Consider the following 22,303-nt stretch of genomic DNA (forward strand, 5'->3'; position numbering starts at 1 on the left):
GTAATTACAAATAATTTTAGAAGGCAACTAGAACATGCCACTTAAAATGCATGCAGTTCATAAAATTGTGTGTGAAATGGTTAGGAAAAAACTGCCTGCCAATCATGTAAATAGATAAAAACGTATCAGAAGAACCTAAATGACAAATGAAAGTGGTATTTTTCAGTGGATGCTAGATGCTTCTGTTCATTCTATTACATACCCAATGCTGCTTGTCTACTCGTGGCTCATGTTAAGAAACATGCTAAGAGGAAGGCATGCTTGGCAAATCCACACCGTGATCAAATCCACCCGGAAACCTATGTCCCCACTGTGGAAGGACGTGTGGTTCCAGAATTGGCCTCCACAGTCACTTACGGACTCATTGTTAAAACCGTGTTTAGGAAAGACAATCTTACTCGGCTACGAGTGATCGCCAAAGAAGACGACTGGCTCATACTGTCCATTGAAGGATATTACATGCTACTTTGGTTATGGACAGTGCTTATCTGGATAAATCAGTCCTTAAATATAAGATCCTTCTTAAATAAGCTTTCTGAGTACAGGACATAAAGATTGAGGACTAATTTTGGCTCAAGTCTCAGGAAATTGTGTTCTTTATATAGAATGATTTCCATTGTCATATATTCAAGATTGAACTGAGAACATCTTAACAATGCCATTCATTACAGTCATCAAGGCTGAATAGCAAAGACAAAACAGGTGATGTTTCTGGTTGAGAACACCTTTATGCTGAAGCATACTCCAAATAGTTTATATTCCCTGGAGGTAGACAATAATTAGATACAGCAAATATGAAATGTCAAATAGTATTTTTTATGTATGAGCATTGTGTTTTGTTTTTTAACTATTGAGTAATTCAGGTTCTTGGGAGAGTTGTCTTGGAAGAAGTCAACTATTTTCATATAAAACGTTGCCATTTAAGATTACGTAGAGCCCATGAGTATGGCAATCCCAGTCGCAGAGCCTACGGTACTAAAACTGGGTTTGGCTACTCAATTTGGATATAGTACTTTCATTGGAGCCTAATGACTCAGCAACTGTCTACAAGAAGGCTCTTCACAATACAGACCAGCAGCATGAAAATGTTTTTGCAAGGCTTTATTGAAAAATATAAAATGCAGTTAGAAAAGTACATGGAATTCTGAAACTTACTTTCATTTAACTATGATTTTCCTTTTTGATTAGAACACCATTAGTAAATTCTTTTAAATGAAATGTTAGGTATTAGAGACATTTGAATATAGTAAGGCCACAAAACTTTTTTATCAAAGACTTTGTTACCAAGAATTTTGCCGGTCTGTGAAATATAGAATGCACTTTAAATGCAAGATTAATAAATTATATAAAATACTGTTAAAAGCACATGATTATGACACAGTAATTCACAACACATAAACAGTAGTCTTAGAATAGTGATGTTTAGACAAATTTGATTGTTGAAAAAGACCTCAAAGTGCTTTACAAGGAACCCACCATGTCCATTAACTTAAGTGTGTCTACACTGGGTAGCACTAGCAATGAATACCACCCCTTAATCACTAAATTGGACACTCAAGCATGTTACTGCTCCTGCTACAGCAGATTTTGCAGTATAAAATTCTAGTACTGTAGATGTATAATATTGTGGCAGATTCCATTTTCAAATACTCAGCTATTTCAAGCCAATCCGTTTTTGCCAATTCTGGCGTTCCATAAACCTGGAACTGGAACACTCCAAAAGGAGACATAGAGTAGACTCATGTGGGCCATAAATACTTAATTTGAAATACTGTGCCAGTTACACACCCTCCAACATTTCTCAGATGAAAATAGGGCTATCCTAAGGAAAAACGAGACATTTTGGGATCAAATCAGAAACCGGGATGGCTTCTGTAAATCCGGGGCTATCCTTGGAAAATAGGGACACTTAGAGGGTTTGCAGTTATCCATAACTGATCAGAGGAGTGAGTTTTAATACTTAGGTTCTCCATGAAATTACTTTGAACAAGAGTTTAGCAGTATCTGGAATCCACTTAAAGCTGCTTCTTTAAGTACTTTTAATAAACTTCCTCTTCATCAGACTGTGCTCTTCAAAAATTATTCTAGTACGTACAATCTTATGCAGGTGTACTAAAGATGTCCAAATTCAATGGGACCTATTCCTAGATAAGTGGGCTGACTTCAACTTTAATTATTCAGCACAATCCAGTTGCACCTAGAGCGCTGTATCCAACTAAGTCTCTGCATGGGTTTAACAACTTCCACTCACACAACAGAACCCCAATCTCCTCTGAGCTTCCCCCCAACCCTCTAGCAGATTTGGGGTGGAGGGAAAGAGAAATTGTGTTGTGTGAGCAGAAGTTATAACTTTATTGGATTCAGCCACAATAATATTTTATCAAATTCAACAGCACATACTAACTTCCATATAATATGAAAGAAAATACAATGGGTAAGATGAAGGGCTTCTGTGAGCCTAGCTCAAGTCACAGGATGCAACCACTGAATAATGGGGGGATTTATTTTCAACAAGTCCTGCTCCCCGAAACACAGCAGCCCCATTGAAGGCTGTTCTGGAGTGTTGGGGGACCTTCTGGAACTATGTGGGAGGCAGCATGGGGAATGATGGGGATGATAAGGATTGGATCCAAATGAAGATGGTCACTTTCATCCAATTAAAAAAATTGAGAGTTAACTTAGTCTTCACTAAATTGTCCCATTGATTTCAATAGAACTAAAGAGGAATTAACTACAATATTGGGTTGGATCCAAATGAAGTTAATCCCTCTTTACTGCAACATGATGCAAAATAGTTTGTAAGAAAACCAACATTAAACATGCAACATACATATACAGAAGGATTCACGCTTTATTTTCATTTCAGGTGTAACAATTCAGTCAATTAACATTTTATGATTCCTCAACAGAAGTACGCACCTCCTCCCTCCATTTTAAAATAAGAGCACACCTAGCATGGTGCTTTCAATGATTAAAGGTGGACAAATAGTTTTAAAGAAGCAATTATGAGGTGCAGGAAAGTAACGTGCAAACTTTGTTCTTCCAACTGAAGTTGAAATAGGGCCAGGGAACACTGAAGATTGTGGGGGTATGTAGCTGCCTACTCCTCAGAGTCTGCATAGACCATCTTAATACTTTTTATTATGAATAAACTTTTCAAGTTGAACTCATTATTGAGGTCTAGCTGGTCTCCCTGAAGGAATTTTTGAATTCCTAGTGACAACCTGGTGTGTGAAACTTATGCTAAAATTTACATAAAATTTAAGCAACCTGTATTGGTTTCTCTTCAAAGGATAATTGTATTCTCGAAATAACAATAGTCTTAAAAATCAGCCTAATCATTAGACAGATATTACCTGTATTAAAAAATTGTGCTAAAATTGTCATTGGCATGACTGGTGCAAGTTTGAAACTGGTTGATTTCATTCTGATATAACGCCAAGTTCAATTTACCATCCAGTTGGTGACTTAACTGAACTTATGTCTGACTTGTTCTCCACATGAGGTCAACATGAGGATCCATGTAAGAAAGAGCTCAGAACAAGTCTATATAGAACAGTTCCAAAGGACAGAGCTATACAGCATATTTCTGGAGAAAGCGTTCAAAGGCATCATATATAGCTTGTCTAAGAGAAAGAGAAAATTAACAACATTAATGAAGGTACACTAATAATTTACAAGATTTTTTTGTTCAGATGCAGCACAGTGTTCTAACAAAAGATTTTAGCACCTGCTTCCACTATACATTTTAGAAAATTGTCCATATGTCTGTTTTCAGCATTCGGATACTTCTTGAGATATAGTTGGCAAAATTGAGGGTTCCTGAGTTGGGGTGGTGGCCTACATTGATGTTTGAATGCAGCATGCCAGTTTTACCGTATTTTTCGCTCCATAAGACACACCTGGCCATAAGATACACTTAGTTTTCAGAAGAGGAAAATAAGAAAAAAAATACTCTGAAACAATGCCGCTGGCGGCGGCAGTAGAAGGAGCAGCCCACTTTTGGGCTGCTTGTCCCTCCCCATCCTTCAACCACTGTTGGGGGCAGAGGGAGGAGCAGTCTGCTTTCAGGCTGCTCGTCCCTCTGGCGGCAGAGGCATCCCTCTGTTCGAGGGATCCTGCTGCCATCCAGTGCCTTCGTTCCATAAGACGCACAGACATTTCCCCTTCCTTTTTAGGAGGGAAAAAGTGTGTCTTATGGAGTGAAAAATACGATAAAGAAAAATGGTGAAATAAAACACAACTTTGCCATGACTATGCCCATTTTTTTGCATAACTTCAGCCACCATTTGAAATATTGTTGCTTAACTTGGCATGAAAATTGCCAGGGTGGGGGCAGTTGTCTTCAGCAATGTTTGGATGCTAGGTGCCATTTTTATTCAATTTAGTGGAGCGATACAGGACTTTTTTTGGCATAGATTTGGCTGCCTCTCAATAAATCATCACCAAACCCAGCATGAGGGTTCCAGGTCTGGAGGGGCGGGGTGAGTGCAGCAGTCTTCACTGACATTTGAACAATGGACATAATTTTAATTTAAGTTGGTGGACCAAACTTGACTTGGTGTGACTTCGCCAAATTTTGAGTGTCATGAGTCAAAATTCATAGATTACACTATCCATTTATAAAACACACACACACACACACACACACACAAATGTTTCTAAAAATTCCTGGGCACTTCCTGCCAATTGTAAACAAAGCCACAAATCTCAGAAATCCACAACTTAGGGGTAACAAGTACAACAACTGAAATATAAAACAGAACTGAGTAGGAAATAAAGCTCCATTCAGATGTACAGTGGTGCCTCACTAGACGAATTTAATTCGTTCCACGGGTCTATTCTTATAACAAAAAATTTGTCTAGCGAATCCCATAGGAATGCATTGAATATTTTTTTTAAAAAAAAATTGCCCATAGGAACGCATTAATTGAATTTCAATGCATTCCTATGGGAAACTGCGATTCGCTAGACGAATTTTTCGTAAAACGAATTTGTCTAGCGAGGCCACCTCCGCTAGAAAAATCCTTTCTTTAAGCGAAAATTTTGTCTTACGGGGCGTTTGTTAAGCGAGGCACCACTGTAATGCTCTCATTTAGCACTAAATAAATTAGAAGAGAACCTAGGTTTATACACCACCACTTCATAAGCCCAAGACTCAATTCAGCTTGTTCAGATAGCACAAAACCATGACTTACTAGCTTTGAAGTGGCCTAAGTCTGTTGAATGCAGGCAACATTTAGACTTTAAAGCACTGCCACAACAAAATATGTATACTTAGCACTTAAGAGATGCAGTAGTAGTAGAGTATAAAAGCTTTGTTTGATTTTCATTGCATAATCAATGCCTCACCTGAACAATCCTTGTTTGAAGAGGTATGCACTAACATGACCTCCTTCCAAGTATCTGATTTCACATCCGGGCCATATTTCTTGAAGGCTACGTACACCAGTTCTTGGAACATAAGCATCCTCCTTGGCTTGAACTACTATGATCAGTGTTGGATCAACTGGAACTGAGAACAAGGAACAAAACTCTTTAAAGCTAAATATGCTATCTTGAGTTCGGAAGACAATGTTACAGAAAGGTTAAAATTACAAGCTAATTGCATGGGAATTCACAATTATGTCTTGAGCAAATGGCAACTATTTAATGTAGCCTTAGTTCTTTTTTTACTGCTGATGCAACACTGTCAGTAGTTTATGTTAGATGGGAAAGAAGAACAAAGGAAAATTCTGAACATGAAACCAGCTTTCTTGATCCTGCTGAAAAACCAACCACCAACCACCTTATAGCCTAATAACCTGCTCTAATATAAGTTAGCATCATCTTGTGATCTGCAATGGTCTCATGTTGACCTTATGGCCTCCTTCCCTGTGTATTTCCCTTTTTGGTTCATAGACACATGGGGCAGTGGGGTATTATCTATGGCCATGCCCTATCATTTCAATATGTTGCATGGTCTATGGCACAGTATTGCATTATGTTTCTCTGTTGGGCTTTGTTGAGAATAATTGGCCTTGGTGCTCAAATTTTTCATTTCAATGTTTTTTGGTCCTCACCTTGCCTTGTAGTACAAGGAGCCCTAGTCCCACTTATAAACGTCCTCAGTCCAGTATACCTGGAGGAGCGTCTCCACCTCCATCGTTTTGCCCAGACACTGAGGTCCAGTGCCGAGGGCCTTCTGGCGGTTCCCTCGCTGCGAGAAGCCAAGTTACAGGGAACCAGGCAGAGGGCCTTCTCGGTAGTGGCACCCACCCTGTGGAATGCCCTCCCACCAGATGTCAAAGAGAAAAACAACTACCAGACTTTTAGAGGAAATCAGAAGGCAGCCCTGTTTAGGGAAGCTTTTAATGTTTAATAAATTATTGTACCATATTTTAATACTTCTGTTGGAAGCCGCCCATAGTGGCTGGGGAAACCTAGCCAGATGGGCGGGGTATAAATAAATATAATAATAATTACAGTATTATTATTATTATTATTAATGTCACTAGCCCCTATTATACCTTCTCTGCTCACACAAAGCTTTGAATGTTGATGGTGTGTTGACCTAGCTGCTGTTCCACCAGTTCAGCATAATTTACAATGAGACAACAGCTGTGCTCAACCCTATTTGATTTTTGCCTTGCACAGACCAGAGAATTATGCTGTTAGTGATCATGTTAGGCTTCAAATAACTCCACTTATAAACAGACTAAGCAACTTCTGATATAAACTACATTTCTAGTCATATGAGACAAACTAGGCACCACTGGATATAAAGAAGAAGAGAAAAAAAATCAAGTTTAAACACTTTATGTGCTCAGAGATTACTTAGAAATGCAGAAATGAAAATTGGGAGAAAGAAAACATTAAAAACAGAAGTATTATTTAACAGGGTAGAAATAGGCAGAGGGCAGCAAAAAGAACAATTTCAAAACTGTATTAAAATATCATGTACCTGAAAAATTAGCTACATGAGTACATTCGTCCATCACCCCTTTCATGAATCTTAAAGATTCTCTTTGTAAACTGTCCCTTTTTCCACTTATCAGATGCTTCTGATTACTGGTAAAATCCTTATTGCTACTGCTGCTGGTTGAAAACGTCTGGTTTATGCACTGCATTTTTGACGCCTCTTGCACTAACAGTCCTTCCGCTGAGGTACTTAGAGTAGTTCTGCTACTGCTAAGGCAGTGACCAGTTTCCGAAGATAGAACTTTGCTTCTGGTATCCAGGTTCAGCATACCGGAATGCAGATCCAGATTGCTTAAACTGTCCACACTGCCAGGAGAATTTTTAACAAAGTCTTGTCCCATCTTGAATGAATCTGTCTAAACAAAAATATCTATTCAATTAAGACACTTTGAATATTAGGTAGATATCCTGTAAGTTATCAGTTACTCTGCTAATCCTAAAACATTTGCGCTCTCTGGCTGTGTGTGTGTGTGTGTGTGTGTGTGTTTAGTATGTGGCAACTTCTATAATTTGCTCTCTTGAATGAGCTAGATGTTCCATTACCCTAACCCAGGGGTATCTAATGTAGTGCATTATGGATGCTGGTCGGACTCCCAATTGCCATGAACTTTACTTAGCATGCTAGTAAGTCAGGGATGATGGAAGTTGAAGTGCAGCAACATCTGGAGGGCACTGTTGGTGACCTTTGCTCTAAAAGAATATGGCAGCTTTTATATTTTAACTCAAGACACTTCCCAAGTATATGGCGACTACAACACCAAATATCTCTTTCATTATACATTATAAGATACAATTGACAGTGTTGAATTTTGAGAACAATTTAATTTCTAATGTGAGTCACTTAAACTATGTAAACATAGAAAAGACTAAAGTGACATATCCCAACCTTTGGCTTGTATGAAACTGTCTTATGAATGCACCCCTCTGTTAACAACTTTTAATTTAACTGTATCTGGGGTGGGTGGGGTGGAATTTATTTTTAGAAATTTGAAATCTGTGCAAATGCAAGCACATCCACAATCATCCTCAGAGAGATGAAATGAAAATTTGGAGAAAGAAAACATAAATGATTAAATCATCCTCATTCTACAGGGCGCTTGGTTGGAAAATGGAATATTTATTCATTATTTTATTTCACAAAAGTTATATATCACTTGATTGTTAAAAAAAAAAAGCTCAAGCAGTTTACAACAATATAGGCTGTTGTGTGTATTCTGTTACCTAAGGTTTAGTACTTACAATGCATACAGTACCAACTCCACCGGAAAGGGTAAAGGAATATGCAATATATGCAGTTCACAGTTCTGCTTAACATAGAATAAATGTTCCTGGAGAACAAACAAGATGCTTTCCCACTGATTGATAATTTTCTTCCTAGGAGAAGTACCTTTTAGTCCCAATATTTTGAGAAGATAGTTATACATGACTAGCATTGGAAACACCAAAGAAACCCAAGTTCTCCATTCTCCTTTGGAAATTCCAGGCAATAGTTTTACTCGCAGCCACTTGATGTGGCAACAGCTCAGCATCTTCCTCAAACCCATTAGTGGCTTCCTAGCACATCTTTTGTTTCCTTTGCAAAATATGTAACAGCTTAGAGACTGCGTAGGCGAGTAGGAGGATAAAGAACCCTTCTTCTACCACTGCCACATTTCTCCAAGTCCTTCCATAATTATTTCTGAACTAAAAGGGATAGAGACAAGGAGTGCAAGGAGCACTGTCAAAGGGAAATTCTCCACCGGGATAGAAATCATTTATCGAATAGATGAAAACCTCTTTAGCTTGAGTAGGCTGAAAGCAAAGAGTAAGGTTACCATAACCTCCATCATAGAGCTTCAATATGCAGATGACAACATAGCGTGTGCACACTCAGAGGATGACCTCCAAACCATCCTAAATAGCTTCGCAAAAGCTTATGAAGATCTTGGCCTCTTGCTCAACATCCAAAAAACCAAAGTGCTACACCAACAAGCACAAAGCAACCCCTCTGCTGTGCCACAAAACCAAAAATGTTGACCATTTTTCCTACCTGGGCAGTTATCTTTCCACAAGGACCGACATTGATGCCAAAATCCAACATCGCCTGAACTCTGCAAGTGCAGCATTCTCCCAATTGAAGTGCAAAGCAACCCCTCTGCTGTGCCACAAATCCAAAAATGTTGACCATTTTTCCTACCTGGGCAGTTATCTTTCCACAAGGACCGACATTGATGCCAAAAACCAGCATCGCCTGAACTCTGCAAGTGCAGCATTCTCCCAATTGAAGTGCAGAGTGTTTGAGGACCGGGACATTTCCAGGGAAAACAAAATGCTTGTTTGCAACACTTACTGTACGCTTGTGAAACGTGGGCCACTTATAAACGCCATCTCCAGCTCCTCAAAAGATTTCATCAACGGTGTCTCCAAATTTTTTTACATATAACTTGGGAAGACAGGCGAACTAATGTCAGTGTATTGGAAGCAGCAAAGATCACCAGTGTTGAAGCAATGATTCTTCAACATCAACTTCGTTGGACTGGTCATGTTGTTCGGATGCCTGATTATCGTCTTCCAAAGCAACTACTTTATTCTGAACTTTAAAATGGAAAGCTGATGGTCAACAAAAGAGGTGGACTCTCTCAAGGCAAATCTAAAAAAATGTAGTATAAACACCGACAACTGGGAAATACTGGCCTGCGAGCACTCCAACTGGACAACAGCCTTTACCCAATGGTGTCATGAACTTTGAAGACACTTGAACTCAGGGAGAGACGTGCTAAGAGGAAGGCATGTTTGGCAAACCCTCACTGTGATCAGCTCCTGCCCAGAAACCTATGTCCCCACTGTGGAAGGATGTGTGGATCCAGAATTGGCCTCCACAGTCATCTAGGGCAGTGTTTCCCAACCTTGTGCCTCCAGATGTTTTGGGACTACAACTCCCATCATCCCTAGCTAGCAAGACCAGTGGTCAGGAATGATGGGAATTGTAGTCCGAAAACAGCTGGAGGCACAAGGTTGGGAAACACTGATCTAGGAACACACCGTTAAGATCATGTTCATGAAAGACAATCTTGCTCGGCTAAGAGTGATCACTAAAGAAGAAGATGAAGCCGTCCTCTACATTCTACAACAGTGACCTAAAAAAAATCCCAACACCTGGCCACAGCCATGGGAACAGAAGAGAAATGAGACAGATGGCCCATTACATTTTCCTATTGAAAAGACAGCAACTGATATTCTATCTATGGATCCTTACATTATTATTTTTTATAACCTGATAACAAGAAATAATCCCTAGTTATACTTTCTAAGCATCTATGAACGTCTATGTATTTTACTAAATTTTTGGTGAACATGTAACAAACATGGGAGCCACTTAGCAACCAACATACAAAATGTAAGAGGAAATGCAATATTTTTTTACCAAAGCAATCCAAAAATTCAATTTTATGGTTAAATGCTCTGGTTGGTTCTAGTCATATGATGAAAATGCTCCTTCCTAAGTTTGACAAGCTCTCTCACAATCCACCATTCACCACTGTAAAAATAATCAAGAGTAGAAGAGTAAAAATAATAATACATGAACAATGTTAATGCATCTTTTGACAAGGATATTTTTACAACAAATCCTATAGCTTCATATCTAATGTTTTTGCTGAAGTGCTTGAGCACTGTGACATGTTTTCAATGGTCAAACTGTGTAGTTAATGTTACAGGTAGGTAGCCGTGTTGGTCTGAGTCGAAGCAAAATAAAAAAATTCCTTCAGTAGCACCTTAAAGACCAACTAAGTTTGAGGTATACATAAGGGACTGACTCTTCTGTTTCAAGTGTATCTGAAGAAGTGTGCATGCACACGAAAGCTCATACCAAAATAAAAACTTAGTTGGTCTTTAAGGTGCTACTGACGGAATTTTTTATTGTGTAGTTAATATTTAGTATGAAAAATAAAATTATACCTACTCCACAATATTCAAGCATTTGAATGATCTCTTCTTCATAAACACTCTCTGAATAATACTGTTTCTCAAGCTGTCTCCAGTTCACTGCCTTGCTCAGTACACCCTGAAATCAAAGATATTGTAAAGTAGTGGCAAGTCATTATGAACCCTTGTTCTAAAGACACCAACTATATAAAAATAATTTTAATTTATATCATTTTAGCAAAGTTTCCCCATGAGCTGTGAAACATTTCTCTGGGCACATCTACAAACAAGGGCAAGGATCATAAACCATTTTAGAAATGGAGAGTTTGTGGTGAGGGACACGGGTGGTGCTGGGGGGTTAAACCACAGAGCCTAGGGCTTGCCGATCAGAAGGTCGGCGGTTTGAAACCCCGTGACGGGGTGAGCTCCCATTGTTCAGTCCCAGCTCCTGCCCACCTAGCAGTTCAAAAGCACACAGTGCAAGTAGATAAACAGGTATCACTCTGGCGGGAAGGTAAACGGCATTTCCGTGCGCTGCTCTGGTTCGCCAGAAGTGGCTTAGTCATGCTGGCCACATGACCCGGAAGCTGTACGCCGGCTTCCTCAGCCAGTAAAGCGAGATGAGCGCCGCAACCCCAGAGTCGTCCGTGACTGGTCAGGGGTCCCTTTACTTTTTTACTGAGAAGGAGTAACTTTAAAAAAAAAGTTGCTCCTCAATTCAATATTTGGTAACTCTACCCTAACCCAAAGAACACAAAGTATTTCTACTATAAAATATCCCAACAATAAATCAAACCTGATTAATATTAGGGCTTTGAAGCCTTTTGGTTTCCCACTTGTTGACATTGTACACTACAAATAGATTACCGTAGTAAAAACACCGGAGGCTGTAGACCAGGAGAGACAAGGAACTAGTGGCAATGGTTTAGGCCAGTTTGACACTGCTAAAGATGCCATCTGTCAAATAGAAGATAATATATTTTTTTCAGATTACATACTGCTTGTCACTGAAGATGAATAGCATCTGTGATTCGTATTGTATTAGTCACCTCAGTATATTTTTCCCAAAATCCTTTTAATGTAAATCTTTATCTGTTTTCTTTACACACACACAATGCATTTACTGCAAATTGAAATAAATTACTGGTATACAGCACAGTTGGTATCATAATTCCTTAGGGAGCGACAGACTTATTTTGTTTTCATAAGCACAAGTGAAATGAAATTACTACTTGAGAGAAATAGCTTTCGCCCCTCAACATATTTTAGAATATTAAAAAAAACCTTCCCAATTCTTTCCCCTTCCAGATTTTATTCACAACCAATTTAAATGGCATTTATATAAAAATATTATCTAAGAACTTCAGATTTTGAAAAGCATTTCATCATTTTAATCATTATGTATGGATCCAATACAAATCCTTCTTCCAAGGAATCCTCCTTCCCTCTTTAATACAAATCCTGAGGCTCTTTTTCTAAGGATCTCTGAGTAACGTAAGTAAGGTTCTCATTTAATCTTCACAACAGACTTGTTGAGATAGGCTTGCCTAAGGTAAGTGATAGGCCAACAATACTTCATATGTTTCATGGGTTTGTACCTGGGATTTGTACCTGGACATAAACTTGAAATTTAATAAGAATTTGATCAAACTATATTCAGTATTCATTCTAATAGAATATGAAAATGTAAGGCCATTTCCATATCTGCACTTCCCATTTCTCATGTCTATGTCATGTGATTTAGATTAATCACTTATATTGTAACTTATTTTACAACACTTAAAACCAACTAATGATAGACATATGTAAGCTTCAACTGATTTACTATTTTTCAAATGAAGGTTCTTACATGTCCTCCCATGGATATTCCTGTCATCCCAAGGGGTCCATAGCCTTCTCTTTCTAACCAGTGCAGAAGAACAGCTGATTCTAGCACAAGAGCTCCTCCCATGACAAACAGGTCAGAGACATTTTTCAGACATGATCTTCTTTTCTCCCGAGAAAAGAAAGGCAAACTTTAAATATATATATTAACAAATGCACCTATAATCATATCTGCTACAATTCAGATCACTGACCTCATGAAAACTCTCTCTCATTTAATGTGAGGCAGGGTTATGGTTATATTTAAACCTAATAGCTGCTGCCTGGACGAACTGGACCCAACTATATAGCTATTTGAACTACAGTTAACAGGAGCACAGTCCACACAAAACTGCCAGCAATGGATTTTGGCCAATAAAGTAAAATATTTTCTTTATAAAGTTGCTTTATGACAAAAAGGCCTCAAAATATTGATACTGCCAGATGAAGAAAAGCTGTGGATTTCGTGCAACTTATCCATCAATCTACAATTACTGTTAAGGCCAGAATTTCAAACCTGCTACAATATTAAACAAATTTGTTTTGCAGAGATACCTGCAGTGAAGTTACAGGATTTATTTTCCAAGTTTTGTCTACTATGCAGTATTACAAGTATACTGCAACAATTTAACTTTACGATGGATAGCTCTGGTGCCTAGTTAGAATCCATCATGCTATGCTTGTTCAGAGCACTTTGCTAATTTGGGGAAACAGAAGGGATGCAAGGATGGGGAATGTATTATCCTCCCCTTCTCAGTTGGGGAAAGCTGCCACTATTCACTCAAAATGGTTGGCAAAAGAAACAAGTGAAATGTTACAGCCACATACAGTCTTCACTGTGAAATTTATTTACAATTTATTTACAATGATTGGCAGTCTATGAAATGACCTAGTTTTAATATATCTGAACAGGGCCATCTTAAGCATGCCCGGCGCCCGACCCCCCCCCCCGTTTCCAAGCACAGCGGGCTGCCACGGGCACAGCTGCACTGCGCCACCCAGCCTGCTGTAGGGCCGGCCCTGGGCCAGGGGGCGCTGCCTGCCCCCTGTTGCGACGCCCCTGCGCGCGGCGGAGGCGGCCCCAGGCCCGCGCACCTCCGGAGAGTGGCCTGAAGCCGCTGAACAGCGGAGGTGCGCCTGGGGCAGCCTCAGCCGCGCCTCTCAGCGGGCGTAGCAGAGCCGGCCCTGCATCTGAACATCTTGCAACACCAAGTTGCTACATACTTGGAATAAGGTTATTTCTAGAAATAGCTTATATAAAGGATTGGAAGGCATTCAGCATTAACACAGTTATCAAAACCTTCTCACATTCAAGGTATGCAGAAGGTAGCAACTTTAAAAGGTTGTGTAGCCCCTAAAGTGGCAGAATGCAATATTCCCATTTGTATTATTGACCATTGTGCGTTAAAATGAGTTTCTTGCAGAAAGAAATAAAAAAACAAAGTCAAAAAAACATGATAATCAGAAATAAGATATAACTTGTAAATTTTAAGCAGTATATCTATTTCCTAAATGTATCACAGAATACGGTACGTTCCTAATACTTACAACTGATCCTTGGGTTTTCTGCATCCATGTACAGATAAGAGTCAAAGAAATTAATATGGAAATGTATATACCTTTTGAGTCTCAACATTTTCAATACAATTTATATTTAGAAGTTTTTTTAAAAAAATTGTGCACACTAAAAAGTTATTTTAACTGTGGGTTAAGGCTTGCAATTTAACAATTAAACGGGAGATAATGTGAGCTCACGGATTACGTTGGACATAGGAGATTTGAGTTCACACATGCATAACATTTCAATCACTGAATGACTTATCTAGGCAAGTCATTATATATAACTAAACAGGAATATGAAAAACTTGTCTTACTGTTTTATTAGGAATTTCAGTAACATTGCTTAGAATAATGGCCATGATCCTGACAGGTTCCACACAAACATTCTGAATGTTTAGTTGCTGCCAACTATAAGAAAATTATAATATGTGAATCAAGTTTTCGTCCTCTTGGGCTACATCTTGGGATAAAGATAATATCTCTATAAGAAAGTAATTCAGAATTTGTTAACAGCTGACCGATTGGTGATAGATTTCCATTTTTGTGTTATCAAAATGCCAACAGAAGAGGATTGGATTAAAAAAAACCTCAGATTTATTGATAAATTAATATAGCAGCCTCAAACAGGGAGACAGAAAACTAATATTTTATGAAAGACTGCTGGCTGGTAATTTGGAAACTGAATCTCTTAACTGTGACAAGCCAAATGCAAGCATGGCAATCAGGTGGGGCAATGCATTCTTTTCCTATTATTTTTTCTTTAAATGGTCCTCATGTCCTTTCCAAGCTGCATTTAAAATGTGCCTAATTTTAGATAATGATGCCCTGGAGTCTATTTGCATATAGTTCTACTTTATATATAACTACTGGCCCTGCCATGCGTTGCTGTGGCTAATCCCTGTGACTGCCACCACCCTGTCCCGTCCCATGACGTATCATGCCCCCTCTTCCCCCCATCCCGGGTCATGCCTGTGACTGGCCCCACAGTGTCCTGACCTATCCCGTCCCCTCCTCCCCCCAACCCCCATCCAGGCGAGTCAGTACCTCCATTCGGCCTAGTCTGTAAAGGCTTCAGCCTAGTATGTAAACGGCAGCCGAGGTGCTGTTGAGAGGGAAGGTTCTATAGGTGCAGTACCAGTGTAGCCAACGCTAAAGGGTGCTGGTTTGCAACCTGGTTCTTTTCCCAGCATGCACTTTCAGATGAATGGTGCATTCTGGAACAGGCGTTTCTTTGGGTTTCACCTGGCGGAGGTGTGGCATCTATCTTTGAAAACCTTATAAGAGCCTTCGGACATTCGCTTTGGACGTTGTGTTCAAATTTGAACGTAATCGGTGAAGCGGTTTCGGAGAAAAGTGGATAGTAACCCACAAGCCCAGTTTACACACACATTACATACACACAACATTAATTTGAGTTATTTATGCTTTTTTGAGATTTAAGAGTTGCAAAATGTCCACAGAATATGTGATTTCTTTTCAAGCAGAACCACACATACTCAAGTATAATCTTTAGGTCATTTACTATAGTTCTGTCAATTTCCAAGCTACCAATCTATACAGGAAACATATAAATGGTTTACATTTCATATGCTTTGACATATTTGACATCTCCATTCACCATATTAGTGTTCGAACCAAATACATGACTAGGCAGCAGCATCTTTCCTCTCTAGACCTGTGCCTCACAGATACATTTTGCTTTATATAAAGGATATAATAAGGGTTTTCTAACAACAGTGAAGCCATGCAGGCCTCTTTGATCATTGGACGGGCCATTAACGTGCGTCGTCTCCAAAAGTACTAAAGAGACAAAAGTTTAATAAGATGAAATTAAATAAAACAAGTGTAACAGGTTTTTTTTTAAAGCATTAATGAAGTAATGTTGTATGCTTACATGGTCGCCAGTGCCTGCTAAATGAATGCACACTGGTCTGTATTTGCTGTTCCATAGCTTGGGTACTAAAAACTGAAACCTATTAAATAGAAAGCAATCATTGAAAAACTATGCCTACATGAAATTACATGAAAGTTAACAGACTAGCAACTAATATCACACAAAAATATTTTACATCAAGGACTAGTAATGCATCCCCCCCTTAAGTAATAAGCATGATTGCAGAAAATACTGTATTTTCCAGCTACCATTATAATTAAAACTGCTGCTAGCCATCATATATGGCATTTCTCCAATCAAATGCAAATCCAGAATAACTGACCCATGTGTATTGGGGGGGGGCATTGTACGTGATCTAAAATGTCCCTTAAGGCATGCAATAGTTAGGACCTTTTTAATTGTAGTATTATTCTTACTGGGACAAAACTTTGAAGAGGAGCTCTCAGCACTTAAGGTAAGGAGCTGTTCCAAGTGGCACTCAGTGCAGACAAAGCCCTAGCCAACATGCAAACCTATCCTTATCCAAAATTAACGCATGTTATGTGTCACCTTTTCATCAGCATTTTGTCTCATCTCACTCTTTGTAATTTCATAACTTACATTAGGTGCCTGTCCTTACCTTGCTGTGATGGATTCTGGTGGCATGATATCTGGAACATAATGAGCCAAGGGGGAAATGAACTGTCCATCAAGTATCTTACAGTCTGACTGCTCTTCAACCTACAGTAACAACATTGCATTCTTACTGAAGCTGTCAAACATTAACAAGTACATTTGGTGGGACAGAGGAAGCTGCCTTATACAATGTCAAACCATTGGTCTATCTAGCTCAGTATCATCTACACTGACTAGCAGCAACTCTCCAGAAGGTGCTGGAGATTGAAACAAGGATTTTCTGCACGCAAGGCAGATGGTCTACCTCTGAGCTACAGCCCTTCCACTAATATCTAGTGAATTCTAGCAACATGCAGATTACAAAGCATAGGTTCCTTTCTATAGATATACTTCAACTCAAGAAAAGATACCTCCCTTTGAACAAAAGTTTATCCTTTTTCATAATCAGGATTGCACACCTGCATAGACTCTTAAGCTACTTAAAAAATAAATGCAACTTAATACCTTGTTGATGTGCACTGGATAGTCTCTTGAAACCAGATTTTGACATTTTTCTCTGTTTCCAATAAGCTTTCTGAATGCAAATATTCTGTTAATGACAAAAATAGTGTTAAGTTTCAGCTATTACTACACACAAGACACAAAAATGTGTTTTATAATTTAGTCTTTGTTTGGCCTGAATGATCTATAATTCCACACTGTCACGGAACAACCCATACGGTACTTAGGATGCTATAATATCCAGTGTTAACATTAATAACTCCTGCACAAGCTTTGTTTATTTTCAATGTGATACCAGTCTTTAAATTTAAACATGTAGTAACACAAATATTACCCTTCAATTTGAGACAAATGCTTTTCTAACTTTTCCTTCATACAGTATAAGAAAACTGTTTTAAGGCTTTCAGTGTGAACTCAGAATATAAGCTTTGGAGGTACTATTTTTTAAAAACAGAGGATGTATACCAATCTGGAATATAATCATGAGTGAGCATAACTACCTTTTCAAGTCTTCTGGTCTTCCCCATCCTTGAATAAAAAGCTTAGTGAGAAGTAGGCGCCTGTATAAGACATCTAGTTTACTCACACCCATTAGCAAAACACATCTAGAAAAAGAGCAGAGAGAGCTGTTTAGCATACTGGCGAAAAGTACTGTTGTCTCTTACTTCTTAACTGTAAAAGTACAACTCTTATTTCCAATGAAAGCAAAGGCTAGTTATAAACACACAGAAATTGCACAATACAGTATAACTTTCAAAAACATGCTTGAAATTGGCACATTAATCTTCGTTAAAGAGAAATCCTGTACTTGCTTTAAGAAAATGACTAAGGAAGTAGAATTTATTAGCACTTGATTTGATGCACCTTTAATAAGCTGCCTGTCAACAATTTGTTGCAATTCTGCTACAACAGCAAATATCAGTGAAAGGAAAAAAGCCATTCTATTAATCCAGTTTGTTTTCTTTTACAAATGGGAAAAGCTATGTAGGCAAAAATACTTATATTGATAATAGGAACCAATCTGAACAGAAGAATGGAAACTTTTAAAAATGTAAAACACACTGAACCAGCCTATTACCTTCACAGCTGTTCACACTGCAGAGATATTGAAAAGAAACCTTCTACATGTTAAATTATTTTGTATTGCAGATGGCTAAATTATAAGGGTACCTAGACCAATGCGGAAGACACAGCTGTTTAAACAGAGCAATACTTGTTGTGGCATAAGCAACATACCACAGAGTACAGAGCCACCTAATTTTAGGAACTGAATCCTAGTGGATAAAGATGTTGGAAAAATCCCAAGAGTACAAACTGTTATAGTTGGAAAAGAATGTGCACCTTGTAACAATGAAAAGAGCTGTAAGCAGTTTACAAAGAGAGCTCAATTTACATGCATTAGTTTGAGTGAAGGGAAAGGTGCTTGGTTTCCTTTGGGGGGGGGGGTAAATCTTTCAATTTTGTAAATGTTGCAATAACTGAATGAACTTTCCCATTGTTTTCAACTTCATTTTAAAACATGCATACTCTTTTCAATGTCCTAAATACATACGTAATATAATGGTTGCAAGAATATATTTTTATTGGTAGGCATTCCAAAACTAAGTTGTTTCTGCATCACCAAACTGAGATCTTTTAGCATGCTTTCCAAAGTAAACTCTAAGGTAATAGAAGATGTGACTTTTGTAAGATAGCTCTAGGTCAAAGTATTAAATTGTGAAATGTACATCTAACAGAAGCTATGTCCAAACATTGAGAGACTTTTCCGTTAAACCACTGAGCCTAGGGCTTGCTGATCAGAAGGTCGGCGGTTCGAATCCCTGTGACGGGGTGAGCTCCCGTTGCTTGGTCCCAGCTCCTGCCAACCTAGCAGTTCGAAAGCACGTCAAAATGCAAGTAGATAAATAGGAACCGCTACAGCGGGAAGGTAAACGGCGTTTCCGTGTGCTGCTCTGGTTTGCCAAAAGCGGCTTTGTCATGCTGGCCACATGACCTGGAAGCTATACGCCGGCTCCCTCGGCCAATAATGCGAGATGAGCGCGCAACCCCAGAGTCGGTCATGACTGGACCTAATGGTCAGGGGTCCCTTTACCTTTACCTTACATCTAAAGAAACAGAAGCTATGTCCAAACATTGAGAGACTTTTCCTTCCTGAAAATCATTTCAGTACCATTGCTGTGGTGATCTACCACTTACCAAGAAAAGCAAACAAAAGCAACCTGCCTTATCCTTTGACATAATGTAATTGCTTAGTTAATATTTCACCACTGCTATTTCGTCTTTTCATTTACCACTGAGTTTTTTTGTCTGAAAACAAATCAATGGAATCATATTTCTATCTCACTCTTCAAGAGCAATGTCAGGAATTTGATAGCTAAGGTTATTCGTTGCTGTTTTTTCTAATAAATACAATGCTGGATGAAAAATTACCGTAACAAGGAGCTGAAGTGCTTTAAGTCTAGAATCTACGTAAGATATTTCAAATTTACAACATTCTGCTCAAACTATAGTTCGATTACTGCAAAAGCTAGTTATTTTTCCTTCACACAAGGACACACTCCAAACAACAAAACCCAAGGAAACACAAGACAATGACCCCCTCTCAACTTTTGGTAATGTCAGATTAACCTTGATATTTGGTATAAGGTAGCATTTTTCCAGAGCGTCAAAACATGATTACAATCATGCTTCATTTCTAAAGTAAAGTTTCACAATGATAGCATACAAGGTTAGTATGCTGAGAAGATAATATGTTGCCAAACTTAATCTACCAGTTTTTACTAATCCAAAAGTGTGTGAAAAATTTGTAGGAACAACCCTGGCCTCAAAAACACTGCCTTCAAATAAACACATTGCAATTTGGAATCAAAATGAGAACAGGAAAGAACAGAAATACAACTATAATTAGTAGGCCATGAATAACACAGCAGTATTATAACATCAGGAATGCGATTTACAGTGCAATCTTATTCATGTCCATTAATAAATAAGTTGTTTAATACAATGGGGCTTACTCCCAACTAACTGTGCATAGGACTGTCTTAGTCATGGTTTGGATGCAATATCTTTGCAATACAGTGGTACCTTGGGTTAAGAACTTAATTCGTTCTGGAGGTCCGTTCTTAACCTGAAACTGTTCTTAACCTGAGACATCACTTTAGCTAATGGGGCCTCCCGCTGCCCCCGTGCAATTTCTCTTCTCATCCTCAAGCAAAGTTCTTAACCCGAGGTACTATTTCTGGGTTAGTGGAATCTGTAACCTGAAGCGTCTGTAACCTGGGGTACCACTGTATACAAAAAGAAAATGTTGACACCATTTCCCCCCTACAATAAATCACTGGCAATCTACACTGTGAAATGTACGACAATCCTGAAAACAACAAAACCAGCCACGTAATTTATGAATAAAAAGGAAAGAAATGTTTTCATACCACACTTTTGTACAACACCCACACACTAAAAACATACACCTATTAAGGTTCTCAACCAGAAGTTGTTCATACCTGTCAACCTTGTCAGTCCAGAATTCTCTTAACCGCAACTCTCTTCATATCTGTTGGTTCAAAGTATGAATGAGTCAGATTCCATATGTAATTCAAAATATTAAGAGTATATATGCTACTAGGAAAGGCTTCAGATTTCCCCTCAGCACCCCTTTATAAAACAAATCTGGAGAACAACTTCTATTTGACACTGTAAACCATACTGTACAGAGATACTTACCCCACCACCAAGAGGCCAGAGTTATGAGCTACTTCACTCACTATGGGTGCCTGCTGCTACAATACCCTGAACTACTCTGGCTCTCACACTAGTTTTGAAAAAGAGGGTAATATAGTACAGTATCACCCAAAGGAGGCAGATCCATTTTTTTTATTTGCCAGAATCAGCATGTTTCAGACCTTCAGAATTTTGTTCTTGCCTCCTAACTTTGGTGCTTTAATAAGCAATAGCCACTGGATCCGTAGAGAGAGCAATTCTTTAGAAAACTGATACACACATACCGGTATAAGGCAAAGCAAAAGCAAGCCCGTATACTTATACAACATCCACACACTTCAACGAAGTTCCTTTCTCTTTGGCCTTCCTCTCACCATAACGGATGGACTATAGACTGTCGTTATAACCTTCACAAGCAAACAAAAGCTTTCCACATATGGATAAGGGCGCCGTGGGCTCGCGATTGATTTAACTGCGAGCTTGTCCCTGAAACGCGCCTTCAACCAGACCCGCCAACAAATAAAATAACAACGCGGTTGGTTAGGCAGGGATGGACCGTCCGATCCTACGTGATACTGGGAAGCGAAAGTCACAGCTGGTTCCCATGTGGAAGATGCACTGGATTGCCGCCTAACACAAAGAAACAAAACTTTGCAAAATAAATAAATAAATAAAATAAAGGAAGGTCCTTGGATAACATTTACCCTTCCTCCCGAGAAATGAAGGCACGGAGGACAACGTGTGCAGCCCATAGCTGTCAAGTTCTCCCTTTTTAAAGGGAAATTCCCTTATGCTGAATAGGCTTCCTTGAGAGAAAAGGGAAAACTTGACAGCTATGGGCAGCCCCAACTTGTGCCACAACACAAGACCCCGCGCAGGTGCAGGAGGTCTTCTCGCGCTTCCTAGCAAGCTTGGGCAAGGACGGCCAGGAGCCCACAGGCTTTCCCCTTACCCAGGTTCCGCCACCCAGGGAGACGCGTCAGGCTGCACGTCCTGCCCGCGCGGAGGCAGAAAATGAAAAAAAATGAATTCTCCCCACCCGCCACACTGAAAAAGCGGCAGAAGGGAGAGGCGAGCGGGATGTTTCCTTCCTCTTCGTCCCCGTCCTCGTCCTCCAGCCTCTCCCTCTCTCCCAGCCTTTCCTCTCATTCACCAGCCTTCGGGACTCCGTTTCACCGTCCCGCCACAGTGAATGAGGGAAGGAGGCGGGGCAACGGAGAACTTCGAAGGTCGCAGCTGTCACTCCCTCCCTCTTCCCGCTCTCTCTCGTCTCCGCGCGAGAAGCGG

The 22,303-nt window shown here is 39.3% G+C and overlaps 1 protein-coding gene across 3 annotated transcripts; it reads right to left on the reverse strand.

The window, feature by feature from the left end:
* Nucleotides 1–1,086: 1,086 nt before the first annotated feature.
* ABHD18 (abhydrolase domain containing 18) lies at nt 1,087–22,299 on the reverse strand. 3 transcript variants are annotated; one of them, XM_088660344.1, is made up of 14 exons: nt 22,056–22,299; nt 20,800–20,849; nt 17,797–17,901; nt 17,300–17,384; nt 16,800–16,900; nt 16,181–16,259; nt 16,000–16,086; nt 14,275–14,300; nt 12,713–12,851; nt 11,731–11,820; nt 10,901–11,002; nt 6,944–7,316; nt 5,353–5,515; nt 1,087–3,626 (listed from the first exon to the last, which is right to left on the reverse strand). In XM_088660344.1, exons 3-14 carry the CDS (start codon nt 17,886–17,888, stop codon nt 3,575–3,577), a joined length of 1,389 nt encoding a protein of 462 aa, XP_088516470.1. In that variant the 5' UTR covers nt 17,889–17,901; nt 20,800–20,849; nt 22,056–22,299; the 3' UTR covers nt 1,087–3,574. The 3 variants fall into 3 exon arrangements, with proteins under 3 accessions (XP_088516470.1, XP_088516471.1, XP_088516472.1); XM_088660345.1 differs by lacking the exon at nt 22,056–22,299 and adding an exon at nt 21,721–21,781; XM_088660346.1 differs by lacking the exon at nt 11,731–11,820.
* Nucleotides 22,300–22,303: the final 4 nt, after the last annotated feature.

The sequence above is a fragment of the Zootoca vivipara genome, chromosome Z1 (assembly GCF_965207765.1).
Source record: "Zootoca vivipara chromosome Z1, rZooViv2.hap1.1, whole genome shotgun sequence".
In the NCBI taxonomy this organism is placed as follows: domain Eukaryota; kingdom Metazoa; phylum Chordata; class Lepidosauria; order Squamata; family Lacertidae; genus Zootoca; species Zootoca vivipara.